The 18,725-nt window shown below is 42.1% G+C and overlaps 1 protein-coding gene across 2 annotated transcripts in view; it reads left to right on the top strand.

Annotated features, from left to right (window-relative positions):
* PHEX (phosphate regulating endopeptidase homolog X-linked) overlaps positions 1-18,725 on the top strand; it is a 207,388-nt gene that overhangs the window by 8,768 nt on the left and 179,895 nt on the right. For both annotated transcript variants that reach the window (XM_021704426.1, XM_021704494.1), the window contains exon 3: positions 4,244-4,405. In XM_021704426.1, coding sequence (XP_021560101.1) covers positions 4,244-4,405 — 162 coding nt within the window. The remainder of the gene's footprint in view (positions 1-4,243; positions 4,406-18,725) is intronic.

Genomic DNA, 18,725 nt, shown 5'->3' with positions numbered 1-18,725 from the left:
GGGGGGGGGGGGGGGGGGGGGGGGGGGGGGGGGGGGGGGGCGCGCGCAGCGGCTGTGTGCGTGCGTGCGTGCGTGCGGCGCGGGGGCGAGGGGGTGTGCGCATGCCTGGTCATGCAGGACGGAAGCTCAGGAGGTGGAAGTGTTTGATCCTGTCTGGACCGTTTCTGAGCAGGTGCCACCCCTTTGTGAGATGCCTCCTCTCCATAGCTCTCTTTTCCTCCTCTTGTCCATTTCCTCTTCTCCTAATCCCTCTTTCAAAATAAGAGGTGGAAAAAATTGCAAGGAAAGGGCATGCTAAATAGGGATAAGGGCTGACAGGCTGACTTGGGTTTGAAGCATGATCTGGCTACTTAAAAGCCACATGATCCTGGGTTAATTGAATAACCATCCTAAGTCTCTTATTTACCATCTGTAAAATGGGAATACTGTTCTTACTTAGCATACTAGGTGTGAGAATAGAAGAAAATAATGGTGCTGGTTGTAGTAGTATTCCAGGTCCACAGTGTGTGATTCTTAACCCCAGACCCAGAGAACATCGTAACATGTCAGTTGGCAAGACTGGACCCGATTTCAGTTGTTGTGATGGCAAAACTAGATCTTAACTTCCGTGAGACTGTTGTGGACTTTGTTTATCCCACCTAGGAAAATATGCATATATTTCCTATGGAATTATTAATGTGCTTACTTCAGGAGTGCCACTCCAGACATTGCTGTGGTCTATGCACTGTATTTTCTAAAATCTGAAAATTTATGAGCTCTGAAAAATAACTCAAGAGTTTCAGATAACTATTTGTGGAATAGCAAAAACAATAGCAAAAATTTGTAAGGTTGCCAGCTTTAGCTACATACATACATGTTCAGGATGCTCAGTTAAATTTGAATTACAGATAGACAATAAGGCTGCTATGTTTTTTGTATATGTCCCCTGCAATATTTGGTACATAATATAAAAGCTGCCATTGATATGAAATTCGAGTTTTATTCGGCATTCTGTATTTTATCTGGCAACCGTATTTATTTGTCAGTGTGCCTGACACTCTTCTAAACACTTCATGTGTATTTACTCATTTAATTCTCATGAAGCTCCCGTGGGTTGCGATTATTATCCCTTGTTACAGATGAGGAAACTGAGAGGTTTAGTAACCTGCCCAAGGTTACATAGCTTTTGCATGGTGTTGCTGGCATTTAAATCCAGGTGGTCTGGCTCTAGATGATGCTGTACTTTCTGAAAAGGGCTTAGCATAGTTCCTGGCACAGAGGAAATGCTCAATATTAATGATTTTACTATTAACACCACCGTCTCCCTTGAGCCCTGATTACACTTAAAAGCTCAGGCTGGTACATGGGGTGTGGTGCCTCTAGCTCTAAATAAACGCTAATAGGAGACCACGTAACCACTGACCTTCTATGCAGTAACTTGAGAGGACACATAGTTGGGCCTTTCACAGGTTTCTTTGATCATCGTATTTCTTTATTAAAACAAGTCTCTTTGAGTTTTCTCTATGGAACTGAACAGGGGGAAAGGAGTTGTGGTGTCTTGACAACTACGGTCCCTTGCAATTTGAAGTCTCAGTTCTGCAGAAAGTGCAGCCCTGTGCCCAGCTGTGAATGATAAATGATGAATTAGGAGGTTGAAACTAGAGTTTTCCCACTTAGCGGGCTGACTTCCACATTCTCTGTGAGTGATGTATTTCCCCACTCTGTCAAGGCTGAGGTCAGAGCTGATCTTGCAGATTTTGTCGGTACCTGCAAGAATACTGAGGAGATGGAGAGGACATATTTTAGGTTGGGGGCAGGGGGAGGTTTGGGAAGGCGGCCAGAAGACAGTGTGCTTATGTGAATAAAAATGTGTGTGAGGGTTCTTCTGGTGACTGTAAATATTGTGTGGCACTGACACTTGTATGATCATTGCCCCTGGGGTGTCCCATAGCAGATTCGTTCTGTGGTTGCACAGCCAGAATCATAAATACAAACTGAAATAAAGATTTGCTATGTCCTAGCTTATTTGCATACTAATATGATAAAATAGTAGCAGTAAGTAAAATATAATTGGAGACCACTGAATTCTCGAACATGAAAATATTAAGCCAGTTTTAAATTGATCAAACTTCTAAAACCAGTTTATTTTACTTTTTTTTTTTTAGTAGAGCACAAGTTGGGGGGCGGGGGAGAGGGAGAGCGAGAATCTGAAGCAGACCACACTCAGTGTGGAGCCTGATGTGGGGCTCAGTCTCCCAACCCTGAGATCATGACCTGAGCCAAAATCAAGAGTTGGGTGCTTAACCGACTGAGCCACCTAGGTGCCCCTCTAAACTAGTTTTTTGCTTTGATTTTTTTGGAAAGGGGAAAGTGCTGGGGATTTTGAAGTCCTGTAGAAACTTAGGATATTTCTATATCATTCATTTTATGAAGGACGAAAAGCTGTTGAAAATTTGCATAGCAAGTCTAGGCTAGAAAAATATCTAGCCTTAGTTTTGAACCTGGAGGACACATGTAACCAAACTGATAACCAGCATATATAAATACGTGCAGATGATACTTTTTTTGGCAATTCCTTCATATTTAGCTGAAAACTCATTGGGTTTTCATTACTTCAAATAAATATATTCTGGCATTAATTAATGTATGAAAATTACACAATGTCATCTTTCCAATGTCATTAAAATATTGGCTGCCTTTTTTTTTTTTTTAATTGGTGCGTATCTTTGTGTTTGAGTGGTAGCCAGCAGTTGTATGACAGTTGGAAGAGAGTTGGAACTCAGTATTAGGAATTTTGGAACCTTCTCATTTTTTTAAAAGATTTTATGATTTGAGAGAGAGTGAGTGTGCACGAGCTAGAGCACCAGCGAGCGCAAGCAGCGGGGAGAAGCAGAAGGAGAGGGAGAAGCAGACTCCCCGCTGAGTGTGGAGCCCAATGTGGGGCTCGATCCCAGGACCCTGCGATCATGACCTGAGCCGAAGTCAGATACTCAACTGACTGAGCCACCCAGATGCCCCAAGAACCTCATTTTTTAATGAAAGATTTTTTAAAGCTCATGGTTATATATTAAGTATGCACAAACTTCCTCCTTGTTGACTGTGTTGCATACGTAATTGTGTGTGGGCTCATGAAAGAGGAAGAAAAGGTAAATCAGTCTGTTGTGTCTTTCTGTTAACTTATATACATACTCAGCTCTGCCCTGAGACCTGGGCAGGAGGGGCCCTTGCCCTAGGCCCCATGCCCACTTTGCCCTCCTCTGGCCATGCCTCTCCCATAGTCCAGGGGCCAGGTTAGCAGCCATATCCTTTTATAAGCCCGAATTCCCTGCTAAATGGCCCTGAGCCTCTCTGCAGGGCCCGTGGGGGTCTCTTCCAGGGGTTCATTCCTCTGAGAGCTACACTAAACGTCCAGGGGCTCAGGAATTCATACCTGGCTTTCCAGGTCTTTATGGAGGTATATTGAATATATCCTTTATATATTTCAATATGACTTACAGGCCTCTGTTTCACTCAGCTTATGCTGTGGAACAAACTACCCTCAAATCTTAGAGGCTTGAAACATGAGTGGTTTAATATTTCTTCTTCTGTGGGTTCATTGGGGGTTCCTCTGCTGCTCTTGCCTAGGCTCATTTATACCGCTGCATTCAGCCGGAGGGTCATCTGACCTGGAAGGTCCATGATGGCTTCAGTCACATGTCTGGCACTTGGTGCTGACTGGCTTATTTTCCATGTGGCCTCGCCTCCTCCAGGAGGCTTCTTCAAAGGTCTGTCTTAGGGCTCCAATCAAAGGGAGTTACTATGGAAGGTACAAGGGCCTTTTAAGGCCTAGTTTTGAAACTCAAGAAAAGTCGCTCTGCTATATTCTGTTAGAGCAAATCGCAAGGCCAACCCAGATTCAAGGCAGGGAAAACAGATCCTATTGCTTGATGGGCTGAGTTGCAAAATCACCTTGCAGAAGGATGAGCGGGATAGAAGGAATGGTTGCACTCCTCCTTGCAGACAGTTTACCGTAGACTCCATTTGTATTCCTATCCCATGCGGCGCAGATGTCAGAGGCAGTCCTGCGAAAACCATTCACACGAATCCCACTCAATCTGAATACAGTAATGTAATATAGTGAAGTTGATTCAGGGAGTCATTTGAGAGGAAAAGTAAAAGCCAAGGCTTGGGAACTGGTTGATAGGAAATGGTTGTTTAATTTGGAAGAGAACAGTACATAGTGTTCAGTGCTTGTCATTAATCCTATGATTTTCTTTTTAAATAGCTGCTGCCATCTTGAGTAAGGTAAATTTCTCTGTGGACCCTTGTGATAATTTCTTCCGGTTTGCTTGTGATGGCTGGATAAACAGTAATCCGATTCCTGAAGATATGCCAAGCTATGGGGTTTACCCTTGGCTGAGACATAACGTTGACCTCAAGTTGAAGGGTAAGTTTCTACTGGGGGTTGGTGACGCACTTTACAGAGAGCAGTACTTGACCGAAAAAACACAGTTTTGGATTTGAAGCATGCCTGCTTACTTTTTAACTATATTAAAGTCATTTCCAAGATTTTTTAAAATGGAAGATTGAAAGGAAAATAGTGGGATTTCAGTCTCCCAGATCTCGAATATAAGCCTAGCAGAGGTTTCATTATGTTTGCATTAGCTAATAATAAATTCTGCTGAAGGATAACGAGCATTTCCTTGAGATTGGTAACAAAGGAATAGTTAATGAAAGTTATTTTATATAAATATACTTATTCTGTTCAGAGCAAACCTCATCACATGTTTATTTACATCCTGGATTTTCATGGCTACAAAATGTACTTAACACCGCATTGTCTCTTGAGAACTCTGGATGACCTTGTGTTTGTCATATTGTTCCTGTTAACTTCTGACTTGGCTCTGGGGGGGACTTTTTTTTTTCTCCCATGGCCTCTGTAGTAATGACAGGCTCACACACACATACTCACATATGCGTATGGACACATACATGTGTGTGTGCATACACACTTCAGAACTTGGAAGAGTCTTTTACTAGAGGCACTTCTGTTCGCATTAGATCTATTTTTTACTGAGCTATTGGAGGAAGGCACTTCAGGATGGAAGTAGGGAGATGGTAAGGCCAGATAAGGTAACTGTTTTGGGAAGGCAAAAATGTGTGTGTTTCGGGGCGCCTGAGTGGCTCAGTTGGTGAAGCATCTGCCTTCGGCTCAGGTCATGATCCCAGGGTCCTGGGTTCAAGCCCTGCATTGAGCCCCACATCAGGCTCCCTGCTCCTCGGGAGCCTGCTTCTCCCTCTCCCTCTGCTGCTCCCCCTGCTTGTGTGCGCGCGCTCGCTCGCTCGCTCTCTCTCTCTCAAATAAATTAAAAAAATCTTTTAGAAAAGGAAGGTTTTTTTCTTTTTTTGATAACTGAGTTATGCCACATAACATCTAGAAAGAATTTTTTTATTTCTTTATTTTTAACTCTGGTTGTAAACAAAAGTTTATCATCCTAAAATTCTGGAGGTTGGAAGTCTAAATGAGTTGGCAGGGCTTCCAGGGGCTCGAGGGGAGAATACGTGCCCTTGGCTTTTCCAGCTCCTGCAAGCGCCTTTATTCCTTGGCTTATGGCCCCTGCCACATCTTTAGATCTCTCTCCATGCTGACCTCTGACTTCCCTCCTCACATCTCCTCTCTCTTTCTCTTATGAAAAGACTCTTCTACTTATGGAGGTAGGGCCCCGCTCTATGACCTGATCACTCTATACCTCAAGATCCTTAACTGAATCCCACCTGCAAGGTGCCTTTGCCATGTAGGGACGCACAGGCACAGGTCTGGGCATGGGGATGAGGACATCCTTGGGCAGGGAGAGCGCGCTCATCTAGCACAAGAAGCTTCCTGCTCTCTCCGTTAGCGTGAGGTAGTACTGTGCCTGAGGTTTAGAGCATTGCATTTGCCGAACTCGGCCATCTAAAGCTTTTCTTTTTCATCCAGTGTGTAAAATAATAGGATCTAGAGCTTTTAGAAAACCTAATCTTTCCAAGAAACTTTCGGATCAAATGTGAAGTGAAAAAGGTATGTTTTCTCTGTTCCATCATCGAATTTTTTTTTTTTCCTGTGTTTTGGATATTTGAGACTTTTGAACTCCAGAATTTCTGAGAAGTTAGAAGAATCCATCATTTTTCTTTCTACTCCATCTCCATTTTCCCAAGATTTTAAGTACATGAAAATTAAGTGTCTCAATTTATGTTTTAACAACTGTAACTATTGGCACAGTGATTAGATACCTATTGCCAGTTGTAAGGAAAAATGTGCTTAAGCTTCACAACTTATCCATAACCTTTCACAATATAAATCATATGGACTTAAATTTTCTAGGAGGACTTAAAAGTTTCATAAATTAGAATAAGAATGTGCAATAATGTCAGTTTGTCCCTAACCCAACAGGGGAGGTTCCCATACTATAGAACGATAAGACCTTGAGAAATGAATTTAATAATTCTTTCCCTGTATCGTATTACCTCACATTGGTCCTTCACCTACCATTCTTGCCTATTTCCTGGTTTCCCTTCTTTGGCTTTTCTTCCTAGATAGATGTGTGCACAGGTGCATGTATGTGCATACACATAGTCTTGCCTGTAGAAATGTCACTGAAGGATGAGAAAAAGATAAGATTTGCAGATAGATGCTCCTTACACATTATTTGAGCCAGAAGATTTCTATCTTCAGGGCATGAAGCAGTTAGAACAATTTAAAGCACTTCCCAGTGATGTCTTAATGTGAAATGAAAATCAGTACCAATGTGCTTTTCTTGAAGAGGACACTGTGTATGAGATTCTTGAGCATTCGTAGAAATAAGACTAAATTGTTGAGCGGCACACAGGGTTTTTTTGTTTGCTTGCTTGCTTTTAAAAATGAAAAATTTTACTTATAAGCTCAGTTGGGCAAGTACAAAGAAACAAAAATTAAATGCAAAAAGTAAGAACGTTGCTCATAAATTCACCCATAGACATAACTGCTAATGGAGCAGTTGGGTATACATCTTTCCAGGGTTGTTTTTTCCATTTGTGGGTACATATGCAAAACCTCATGTGCACACCCATCTATTTAAAAAACTAGCTAAAATTAGGCATACCACTGTCATGTGCTTTAAAAATGATGTATTTCTCATAGACATGGATAATGTCTATATATATATATATATATAAATAACACTGTAATAAAGAGCCATGTGTATTCCAGAAACGGAGTTGTGGTATTGAAAGAGTTGTCACAGTTTAATTTTTGATGTATACATACAGCTGAATCGCCCTTCAGAAAGTTATTTCTAGGTTTTTATATATTTTCTTGCTGCTAAGTCTTCTCCATCAACTGGTTGTTTTTTGTTGTTGTTTTGTTTCTTTGTTTTTGGTGGTATAAAGTAGGGATCAGCAAACTATGGCCTGTGGGCCAAACCCAGTTCACTGCCTGTTCTTACAACTAAGTTTCATTGGGAGACTGTGCATCCGTTCACTTAGGCATTGTTCACGGCTGGCTGCTTTTGTGTTAGAGCAGCAGAGTCGAGGAGTTGCTGCAGAGACCACATGGCCCGCAAGCCTACAATACTGACCCTCTGACCTGTAAGGAAAAAGTTTGCCAACTCCTGAAGCCGTTGTAAAGCTTTGATAGATCTATATTGGATGTCGTTAGAACTGTCTTTTTTAAAAAGATTTTGAGAGCGAGCACAAGCAGGGGGAGCGGCAGAGGGAAAGGGGGAAGCAGAGTCCCCACTGAGCAAGGAGCCTGACACAGCACTTGATCCCAGGACCCTGGGATCATGACCTGAGCCGAAGGCAGACGCTTTACTGACTGAGCCACCCAGGCACCCATAGAATGGTCTTATTAATTAATAGCTTTTTGGTGGCTTCTTTAGAATTTTTTAGAGCCTCCAGAATGGTGTTGAATAATAGCAGTGACAATGGGTGTAATTTTCTTATGCCTAGCTTGGTTGGTGATGCCTCCGGTATTTCCCCTGCAACCCCTAAATATTTATTTTTCTTTGTTTTGAATGGGTATTCTTTATTGTGTTCTGTTACTCCTAGCTTGCAAAAAGAACTTCAATAATAAAACCAAAAAAAGTAAAAACAAGTCAAAAAAAACCTATGTCAAGTCCTGCCGCCCAGTGATAACCTTTTAATGCAAATATACATACCAAGTTATAGGTCAAAAAGGATCATATATTCTGTGTTTATAATCTTTTATTTGACATGTTAACATCTTTTCATGTCAAAAATAGATCTTTACCATCCTTTGCCATGACTGCTTTGTATGGATATACTACCATTGATTCAATCAATTCCTATGTTGCCATTTAGATTATTTCCAGATTTTTTTCCCCTCATTGTAAGGCACTCAGAGCATGAGCGTTGAAGCTGCAGACCTGCATTTGAATCCTGGTTTCCTTACATTTCTCCTCTGTGCCACTTTTGGCCACTCATTTCACCTACCTCAGTTTTCTTACCTTTCAAATGAGGATAAGAGAACCCATTTCGTAGGGCTTGTGGGGACTAGAGGAGATGACCTTTATAAATGATGCTTTATCCCAGTCCAGTTCCTGGCATACAATAGGTCCTCAGTAAATATTTGTTGTCTCTGCCTCCATTTTGTCTCACCACTAGTTCTGAGGTTCATGAAGTAATGTCTACCAAATGCTTTAAGTTTTATTCTGGTCTTATTGTTTGTAAATATCATGTGCTTTCAAAAATATTGAATACTGTCTAGATATTTTTCCTCACCCTTGATAAAAAGTGAGAACATCCAAAAATAAAACCCAATACTACCAATCAAAAGAATACCATTTTCTTGTTGCTGATAGAGAACATACAGATACGGCTGTCCAGTTTGTGAAATAAAATGGATTTGACAGACCTGGCTGATGAAAAATTGCCCTCTATTGAAGTCAGCAACCTGGCTTCATGAATTTTTTCTTTAAATGGCATATAAGACTCCGATTCCTAGTTGGAAGATAAAATTATTCCTTATTCTCTCCAAGAAGCAGGTTTTTTTTTTTTTAAAAAAGCAGGCTGAATATAGTCATGTGTTTGAATGTCTCAAAATTTCCTTCCTACAAAACCTCCCAAATTTGTCTTCATGTGACCATGAAGATGACACAGCATGTGTTGCTTATGAACGAGCAGATGAAAATTTTGCAAATGAGCACTTATGAAACATGAGGCAATAAGTGAGATAGAACACTTGTGTCAAACAGAAGACAGATGACTCAAGGTAGGGCCAGCTCATTTCTATTATGGAATAGCAATCTTTGCCAATATTTTGTAAAGAAATGCAGTATATTGTGTTCAAGCACAGACAGCACTGGCAGAACAATAAGATGAAGTAGGGTCTATGCATTAATGAGCAAAGAAAGATGATTATGATTCATAGATGGGTGATTTATTTGTAAATATCTGCTGGCTAAGATTCAAATGGTTCTCATAATTAAATAACCCCCTCCCCCCCCCCCCAAATCTTGTTTTGCTATAATGATCCTAGCCAAATCATCTTTTGAAGATAGTGGAAAGCTGAAAACTTCAGCTCCTATAAAGTCATTTGATAATTAAGAAGTTGAGATGATTGAAGACAGTGAATTGTGTCATTTTCCTCATGCCATGAACATAGTATGATGTACCAAACTGAGCTTTGACATCATTAAATTCTTTGAAACAGACATCAGATTAGAAAAAATATGAGGATACGGTGGAGAAGTGCTAGGGAGTAGCCAGCCATTGGGGTGGGGTGAGTTTCTTGGTGAAACTCAGCCCCAGTAAATCTCAGTGAGTCTGCTGTATAAATGGGGGGGAGGGTTGCTATTTATAGATTCCTGTTTTTGTGACCATGCTGGCTCTTTCTCATGTGGCCACACATGAAGCAGCAAGTTGCCAAATTACACATGTGTCATCATAGGTCCCGCATGCACAGAGAGGTGCCGCGTGAAGATTTGGGCCGGTATAGAAGACCTTTTTTTTTTTTTTTTTTTTTTTTTTAAAGATTTTCATTTATTTGACACACAGAGCACAAGCAGGGGGAGCAGCAGAGGGAGAGGGAGGAGCAGGCTCTCCGCTGAGCAGGGAGCCTGACATGGGGCTCGATCCCAGGATGCTGGGATGATGACCTGAGCTCAAGGCAGACACTTAACTGACTGAGCCACCCAGGCACCCCTAGAAGACATGTAGAATGTGAAATGAAATGATTTTACCTGAAAAGTCTTTTGTTGTTGTTTGCATTTTTCCTAATCCCAGAACACCATTTGAGCGTGGGGAGGGGAGGGGGTGTATAGAGTGTGAAGAAAGGGAAAGAAGTCAGATTGAAAAAGTTTAGCAATTTCCTGTTAGGAAACACCCCCTGCAAATATACACATGAATTTCTTCCTGAAGCCTCTTTGAAAAATATATATGTAGCTCTAGAATATGTTTTTCTAAATAGCTGAAGGAAGTGAAGAGGCCATGAGAACGGCCATCATGTGTAAAAGCTGTGTTCCAGTAGTTCTGATAGTTAGGATTTTAGGCTTTCTTCTTGTGTGTCCCTTTCTACCCCCCATGCATGTCCTTGTCTTTTTAACTTTTCTGCCCCAAGCATTCGATTTTAAGATCTGATCTTTCTCCCTGTGGCTTTTACGTAGCTCTTCTGTTATAGGGGTTAAATTACAAATAAGTTGGGTATACTTGGCAAGAACCAGATCTATTCATTAGATTCATTCTGGGTTGTGTGTGCTTTAATTTGGGGAAAATACTTTCACTTCAAATAGATTGAAATGTACAGCATTTTGCCTGTGTTAATTAATCTGAACTCAAGACTATTGACTCGACATTTACTTTTTTCTTGGCACCAGTTGCTTTCAGCCACAAGTAACAGAAATCCCAACTCCACCTGACTTAAAAATAGAGAAGATTTTCTGGTTCATGTAACCAAAATGTCTAGTAGTAATGTGGACTTCAGGTAAGGATTGATGCAGCAGCTGAACCATGTCATTAAAGATCGCATTTCTTTATTTCTCTGTGCTTTGACATTCACTGTCTCATGATTTTTGCTAAGTCTATTTGGTCATAAGATTCTTGCCAATAGCAACCAGAATTTATACTTCCTCATTCACATCTAGCAAGAGGCATTGTGTTAGACACAGGAGGATACAGAAGTGCTGAGATTAATAAGGCCCTCAAGACTACCCACGTGGAACTTAAAAATTTGCCCATCACAAAATGTTTCAGTACTGTAATCAGGAGTCTAGAGGTGCACTGTCAATACGGTAGCCACTAGCCACTTGTGGCTTTTTTTTTTTTTTTTTTTAAGATCTATATAGTTGAGAGAGAAAGAACATGCAAGCGGTGGGGAGGGGCAGAGGGAGAGGGAGATAAAAACTCAAGCAGACTCTGTGCTGAGCATGGAGCCTAATGTGGGACTCGATCTTACAACCCTGAGATCAGACCGGAGCCAAAACCAAGAGTTGAATGCTTTAGCCGACTCTGCCATCCAGGTGCCCCCCACTTGGGGCTTTTGAGTACTTGAAGTATGTCTAGCTGGAATTGAAATGTGGTATAAATAAAAAATACCCACCAAATTTCAAAGACTTCATTTTAAAAAACATGTAAAGTATCTCTCCAAGAAATTGATGATTTATTTCCTCAATTACATATTGAAATGATAATATTTTAAGATCTATTTGGTTAAAATATATTAACAACCTCACCTGTTTCATTTTTCTTATTTTTAAATGTACAAGGAAATGAACAATGACCTATATGGCTCAGATAATGTTCCTATCAGTGCTGCGCTAGAGCCCTGAATAGGCCTTTGGAAAGGTGAGCTCTCTGGGAATAAATTCAAGTTTACGTTAGTGATAGAGTTCAGCAACAGAGAAGGGGCAGAGGGTACCTTTATTAAAAATAGTTCTCTACTCCCATCTCCAGTCCCTTTCTATCCTATTACCCTACTAGTGTTCTTTGTGGCACTTATAACCATTTGAATTAACTTGTTTGTATATTTGCTCACCGTTTTTCTTAACTCTGTGTGCCATTTTGGGCTTCACTGTGACTCAGCACCCAGCATCGTGCCTGGCACATAGTTGGTGCTTACTAATGCTTGTTAGAGAAGAGAAAGACTGTGCCCTGGGTGAGCGGCTCGGTGCAGTGGTGGGGGTGGCTGGCTGACTCAATGGAGAGGGGTGGCTTGCTCTTCTTTCTCCCCCTCCCTCCGTGCCTAGGGCCTGACATACTGTTCCAGAAGAATCCTGAGATGCAGCCAGAGCTTGCCCCTGATGGGAGGGGAAGACGGTAATTGTCAGTTGTTCTTCAGGGCAGGGGAATGGACAGTGAGACAGGCTATAGCCCTTCCTGGGGCTCCAAGACTCCCTGGTGGTGTGGTCTTGTGTAAGTTACAGTAAGGAAAAGGAAAACTCCCAGGACGGCATTCACATTTGGGTCTGAAAAGCAATTGGGATTCTGCCACTTACTGGCTCTGTGACTGAGGCTGAGTTTCTTATCTGGTGATACTGTTGGATTAATTCAATGAGGTGCATCAAACGTCTTCTACACAGAATTCAATAAATAACATCTGTTATTGTTAATTTCACGAGGATTAAATTAACATTTTGAAAGCACTTGGCACGTAGTAGATGCTTGAGAAATGTTAGATTCCTAGCCAAATAAAAATTACAAATTGATAAGAAAACTTTACCAGCATCATTAAAGTAAAATGGTATGATGTAGTTTTTTCTGGAAGTCTCACCATGCCCATAAATAAGGCAGCTGATCCCGAAAGGGACAAGCCTGGAGGAGGAAACAGTAGGTTAGGACACTCGTGTGTATTCCCAGCTTTTATTGGCAGACCTTGGTCATGACCTCAGACCTGGAAGATTTTGATAATCTGTTTGATTAGACAACACATGGGTTGGGGGAAATGCATTTTAAATCCCTCCCACAGGAAAAGAGAGAAGAGGAAAGGGGAATTGGTGAAAATGAGGAGAAGTGTCATCTTAGGCTGTTCTAGATCTTCTTTAGATGCCACTTTTTGTTGTTCACACCAGTTTGCCTTTCTTCCCTCTTTTCTTTCCCTTCTCCCTCAGGGATTCTTAACTCAAAAGGGCTGTCTATAGAATTCCGGGGACTTGAAGGGGAAAAGATGCTAACCTCTGATGGAACTTTAGCATTTTCTTTAGTTATGAAAGTAGGCAAAACTCTGGTATTATGGGCTGTGGCGCTGTTACCAATGGAAAGCATTATTTTTCTGTCTTGATACAAATGTTGCAAGTATCTTGAAATATTATCTACATACATCACCACTTCAAAATCATAGCAATGGTTAGACCCAGTGCTAGATCTTACTATTTAATGACTTAATGAAGTAGCACATATATTATGGTGACAAATAGTAAAACAACTGTTTTGTTAACTGTATTTCAGAATAACTGGTTTCTGCTGTAAACCTGTGTTTCTTATGTACTCGTAAACATTATTTTGAGAGTGGTCCTTAGGTTTTAAGAGCCTGCCCAGGGAATGTATGGCACAAAAAAGATTAAGAACCCCTGCCTGGGTAAAGCTTGCTGGGACAGGCCTCAAGAAGGTATAGTTTCATTGAACTCCAGCATTTTGATGCATCCTAATCTAGGTGTTTCAAGCAGAGTTGGCTGTTATATGACCCCATGGGTCCACTCAATGCCCAGATCTTTGAATAGTCCACAGTCTCGAATCCCTGGGTGATGAGCACATTACCAACAGTTCATGTATGTTTATAAGGATATTAGATGAAACCAGAGATTTGTGTTTGGAGATTTGTGCCAATGCCAATCTGGCTGATTACAGTGCAGGCTTGATGTGATTACCTATACCACAGAATAAATATAAATGAAATAGTTGACTGAGTGTTGTCACAAGCCTCTTATGAAAGCAGAAATTCGGTACCCAACTAGAGATGATACAGTTTTACTATGGTGTAGGTAAAAATGCTTAGAAGCAATACAAATGACTGAAGATAGTAACACCAAGTAGAGTCTTCTTTCACAAGTACATGATATGTGTTGTATGAAAGAGCTTGCTTGTCATCTGATCCTTGAAGACAGGGACTCTGGGTAGAACTTGGAATGTTAAAGGTAGAGGGGGACTATAGATCTGGAGGGGCTGTGAATGAAGTTCCAAGGAAAAGCCCGAATCCATGTAACTTGGCATTGTTGGGAGGAAGGCACGAACATGTCTTGGTGGGAGGTGACAGGAGTAAGATGGGCCAGTGAAGGATGTCAAAATCCATTTGTGAAATTTTTGACTTGCGGCAGAGCATGCTAAGGTTTCTGAGAAGTGGAGCTACAGCTTGGGCATGCTGTGCCTAGGAATAACGGCTGAAAAAAAGGAGTGGGGATGCAGACGAGGGGGCATTTTTGTAGTGTAAATATTGTAACACATTATGAAAAGTTTCCTACTGGTTAGCTTGCATGTTGTGGGAAGAAAGAAACACTTTTACTTTAGAAGATGGCCGACTAAATTTAGGTTCTTTGACTAAATATAACTTCTTTGGCCTGACTGATGACACAGGATATGGGCATCCCGAGAAAGACACATACACACCTACAGGAATACTTCTCAGCTTGCCTACACCCAGGCCCCGTTTTGCACAGTTGGTGTGTGTAAGTGTATTTTACTTGGCAGTTGTTCAGAAGGGTTGCATATTTTTGAACAGCCACTTCCTGAAAGCCCATGACTGGAAAGGGAAGAAAAATCCTGGCTGGTGTTGGTGGTAACAGTTCCGAGGCGTACCCACGTGAGCAGTGGTAATGATTCCGGAAGCTCCTCCACATCCCCACGTGTTGGTGCTCTTGGTTGCCACAGGCTGGAATGATAATGGAGCTGAGAATGTGGGATTTTTGCAAGAACTTCCAAGGGTCATCTAGCTTTCACAGCAGAAGCAGATGACTGAGATCTCCTGGACCTTGAAACCTGCGTCTTTAGAGAAATGGGTCAGTCACTTACCCTTACTGTACTCCTAATTGGTCAGTGGCAAAACTTAGGCACCAGAAAAATGGAAAAGTTGCTTGCACACAAAAATACGTGGCCAAACAGTTGAAAATTTCACCCTTGCATTTCCAATATCCCTGATGAGACGGCTTCAGGTGTGCTCTCCCTCTCAACTCTGAGAATATTTCAACTGCAACTTGACAGTGTGGATAGGTTTAGCAACTTTAAGATGTGGCAAAATCCTCACTTCTCCCCCAATATATTACTAATGGGCAGGATTTCTACTCATTACTGTGAAGTGAGCTTTTAATGATTAAAAAAAAAAAATCCTAGGAATACACACGGAGAAGGGCCTAGCAAGTCAGGCACTGTGTAGAGATAACTTTCTTTAATAATGCCCTTAGTTGAATTCTCTAAACTGAACTCCCACCACGTCTATAAGATGGAAGATGTATCTGCACTTTGCCAATGAGGAAACAAAGGCACCGAGCAGTACTGTTAGCCAGCCCAAGATCACATAGCTAATGGGCAGTGGAGCTAAGATTAGAATTCAGATGGTTTGACCCTTAGCGCCTTGTAAAAATATTGACAACCAAGAAGGTGGTATTTTTCCATTTTATAGTTGTGAAAGCTGAGGCTTGGAGAGGTTAAGTATTTCATAGTCACACAGCTAGTGACCTATAAAGTCACTGTTGTCCAGAAGAAATGTAATGTGAGTCAAAAATGCAAGTCCCCTATTATTTTACATTTTTAAACAGCCGTGTTAGAAAAAAGGAAACAGGTAAAATCCCATGATTCTGTCCAACCCAACATATCCAGAGAATTGTCATTTCATGTAATCAATATAAAAACCTATTCACAAGACAGTTTACATTCTTTTGTTCCTAAGTCTTGGGAATCCGGTATGCTTCTTACACTTGCAACACCTCTCCATGTGGACAAGCCACATTTCCGGTGCTCGGTAGCCCCACGTGACTCCCAGCTTCTGTGGCGGACAGGGCCGCTCTAGAGCCGTGCTTCTCACTGACGGCTGCGCACTGAATTCACGAGGGAGCCCAAACAACACCGGCGCCCAGGGCCCATCCTTAGAGGTTTTGATGTAATTGGTTTGAGGTGGAGCCTGGCCTTCTGGACATTTTAACCACTCCTCCCCTGCCAGGTGACTTTGTCATGGTGCCAAGTTTGAGAACCTACTCGAGGGTGAAAACCAAACCCAACTGAGTCACGCACTGTAGGCACTGTCCATTGGGGAAAGTTCTCTGAGTTTTCTGAACTGAGACCCATTCGAAACTACTGCTCTCGCAACATCCTTTGCTAGTTGACATTAAAGAATACCAGGCGATGCCCTAATTCATTAGTTTCTCTCAATTTACACTTCCCAACCTTTTGGCCGAGTCCCAGAATAATGTAGGAGAAGAAAAAGGATTTCTGTTTTCCCCTTGATCTGCACGCTGGTCTGGATACACACCAGGCAAGTAAATTAAGACCTAAAGGTCTATTACTTGAATTGAGGTCAGAGGTGTCAGTGTCCGTCTGGAAACTCTGAACTGTGGAGAAGAGGAAGTTAGGGTTTGCAAGCTGCGGGTCATTGCCAGAATGAAACATGTCTGGTGGGGAACGTGTGGGAAGTGCTGGGTGAGGAAAGCAGGCAATTGTGGCTCCGCTGAGGTCTGAAGGCTGCACAGCCCATGGTGTGGCAGGACGTCTATGGAACTGCTCTTGCCAGAGGCCTTGCGACTGCCCGAGCGCTCAGCCAAAGCCGCCATGTGCCTGTGACACCCGGGATGCAGGAGTCAAAATGTCTCCCCTCGCCACAGCTTCCCTTGTCCTTCGAATGCTTTGGGAGTCATTTGGAAACAGTTTTATATTGCCACCTTTTTTAAAAACCCAAACAGCCTCACATTTCTGGACACATTATTTTTCAGAGGGAAAAATGCTGGGTCTTCTGTGATGGCGGCGCTCTAGTTATATGCAATTTTGTTACGTTTATTTGACTTAAAAGTAAGCAAGAGAACACACAGGTGGCTGAGTCTTCCATAGCCTTAGCTAAATCGATACCATATTTCATTGAATCAGAAGCACCGTCAACTGTAAGATGCACTATTACTGCACGTATGCCACCAAAGACGGAGCTACTACACGGTGCCTTGTTTTCACCTGGCGTTTTTACTTTGTGTTCACTGAAAGAGTTCCTGTAGACATTAATTTTTACCCTAGGACTCTTCTGCATGAGTTAAAAGGAAAATGCAAGCAGCAGAGATTGGTTGGAGTAGTCCTAAAGCTTCTTCCCAGTCCGTTTGATTTCAAGTCATCGGTGCTTTTGTTTTCTCACGAAGCCTTGTCTTCTGGCTGTCAATAACAGCAGTGATTCCGCATTTCTTAAAAAAGTGCTCCCCGAGGGGCGCCTGGGTGGCTCAGTCATTAAGCATCTGCCTTAGGCTGGGGTCATGATCCCAGGGTCCTGGGATCGAGCCCCGCATCGGGCTCCCTGCTCCTCGGGAAGCCTGCTTCTCCTTCTCCCACTCCCCCTGCTTGTGTTCCCTCTCTCGCTGTCAAATAAATAAATAAAATCTTAAAAAAAAAAAAAAAGTGCTCCCCGATTGGCTCAGGGATTTTCCTCCAAGATTGCCTCTTTGGATACGCAGTAAGTTTTCATTTCATACCCAAATTGTATTGAAATCTTTCTGAAGGCCTTTTAAGTGACAGTTTTCTGGCTACGCAGCCAACGGTTTCCAGTGCCTACTATGAGAACTGCTCAATCACGTCACCACACGGGCAGGCAGTGACTGCCTAATTGACAGTTTTAAGATGGATTCCAATTTCAGAGATGTTAAGATAGGAAAAAAATGTGCTTCTTAGATGAATTATGCTATGTAAATTGTATTTCCGCTAATCCAGGCTTCATCTACCTTGTTTATGTGCTTTAAACAATACTCAGTGAGGGGCGCCTGGGTGGCTCAGTTGGTTAAGTGACTGCCTTCGGCTCAGGTCATGATCCCAGGGTCCTGGGATCGAGTCCCACATCGGGCTCCCAGCTCAGCAGGAAGCCTGCTTCTCCCTCTCCCACTCCCCCTGCTTGTGTTCCTGCTCTCGCTGTCTCTGTCTCTGTCAAATAAATAAATAAAATCTTTAAAAAAAAAAAATACTCAGATTTGCATGCTGTTCCCTCCTCTGTATTCGTAGGTTTTAATGTGCACTGCTGGATAAGCAAACTCCACCACTTCGTTCTTCAACTCTAATGTGTAGCAACAAAGCCAGACTGTAATACTGTTCTTCCCGGCCTTGAACGTGTACATGAATCCCCTGGGAATCTTGTTCAAGTGAAGATTCTGATTCATTGGGTCTGAGGAGGGACCCAAGAGTCTGCATTTCTGACAGGCTCTCAGGTGAAGCCCACACTGCGGGTCTAGGGACCACGTGATGAGTGGCCAGGCTTTACTACATCTGAGGACACAGTGTGCCACTGAGGAAACTCACCTCTCCCGGGGGTGTGGGTGGTTTTGTTTTGCCTCTGTTCGTACTATGATTTCGATGAAAATCTATGAATTACAAATGTCGTTACGTTGGGTAAAAACAAAGATGTCATGGGATAAAAAAACAGGAAGTTTGTGTGTATTGTTTTATGATTCAGGGAGAGAGATTTCTTCCTCTTGTTTTCTGAAAGGTTTGTTCATTTTGTTTTCCCTTGCCTTCCTCCTCAAAAACCTTGGGCAACTTGAATTTATTAGGAAATCTGCATGTAATTGCAGATTAATAACCTACCCATTAATACCACATTAGTTCATTGTGATTAATAGCATCTCTTTGAA

The sequence above is a fragment of the Neomonachus schauinslandi genome, chromosome X, assembly GCF_002201575.2.
Source record: "Neomonachus schauinslandi chromosome X, ASM220157v2, whole genome shotgun sequence".
Classification (NCBI taxonomy): Eukaryota; Metazoa; Chordata; class Mammalia; order Carnivora; family Phocidae; genus Neomonachus; species Neomonachus schauinslandi.
The sequence above is the reverse complement of the archived record's forward strand: the minus strand, read 5'-3'. Positions and strand labels throughout refer to the sequence as shown.